We start from the raw sequence: 464 nt of genomic DNA, 5'->3' as shown, positions 1-464 counted from the left end.
GCGGATAGCTCAGTCGGAAGCCGTTTTCGCTTCTGCCAGCCCCAGGTAGGGCCGATAGCCCTGTTCAAGCGCCCCACAGAAGCTCCCTGGCCACCGCCAGCCTGCCCAGCTCAGCCACTGCCTCCTTCCTAATGAGCTTTCCCACAAATATAAAGGAGAGCGGAGAGGTGGCACCTCAGCAGGGTCCCCAGACCCACCCTCACCATGTCCCACACTCACACGGGCAAGCGGGAGAAGGAGCCGTTGCGGAGGAGCAGGTAGCCAGAGGGGAAAGTGGTGACACCCAACTTCTCCACGAGTTCCTCCTCGCTGCTCAGCACCCTCCTCACTGCCACGTTCTCGTACTGCAGCATGTCCAGGATCACCTGCAAGTCCAGTGGGCCCAGGGTCAGGTGGAGGTGCGGCGGCATCCCCAGCTCCACTGGGGATGCAGCAGGGCTGTTTTAGCACCCTGGATAACCCTT

The 464-nt window shown here is 61.9% G+C and overlaps 1 protein-coding gene across 1 annotated transcript in view; it reads right to left on the bottom strand.

Moving 5' to 3' along the window:
* LOC104495282 (sulfhydryl oxidase 1-like) overlaps positions 1-464 on the bottom strand; it is a gene marked incomplete at both ends in the record, with an annotated part of 6,849 nt that overhangs the window by 3,288 nt on the left and 3,097 nt on the right. Inside the window, one exon of the mRNA XM_010138231.1 lies at positions 220-365. Within this exon, the coding sequence (XP_010136533.1) occupies positions 220-365 (146 nt within the window). The remainder of the gene's footprint in view (positions 1-219; positions 366-464) is intronic.

Source organism: Buceros rhinoceros, unplaced genomic scaffold (assembly GCF_000710305.1).
Source record: "Buceros rhinoceros silvestris isolate BGI_N320 unplaced genomic scaffold, ASM71030v1 scaffold36346, whole genome shotgun sequence".
Lineage (NCBI taxonomy): Eukaryota > Metazoa > Chordata > Aves > Bucerotiformes > Bucerotidae > Buceros > Buceros rhinoceros.
Note: the sequence above shows the minus strand (reverse complement) of the source record. Positions and strands in the feature narration are given on the sequence as shown.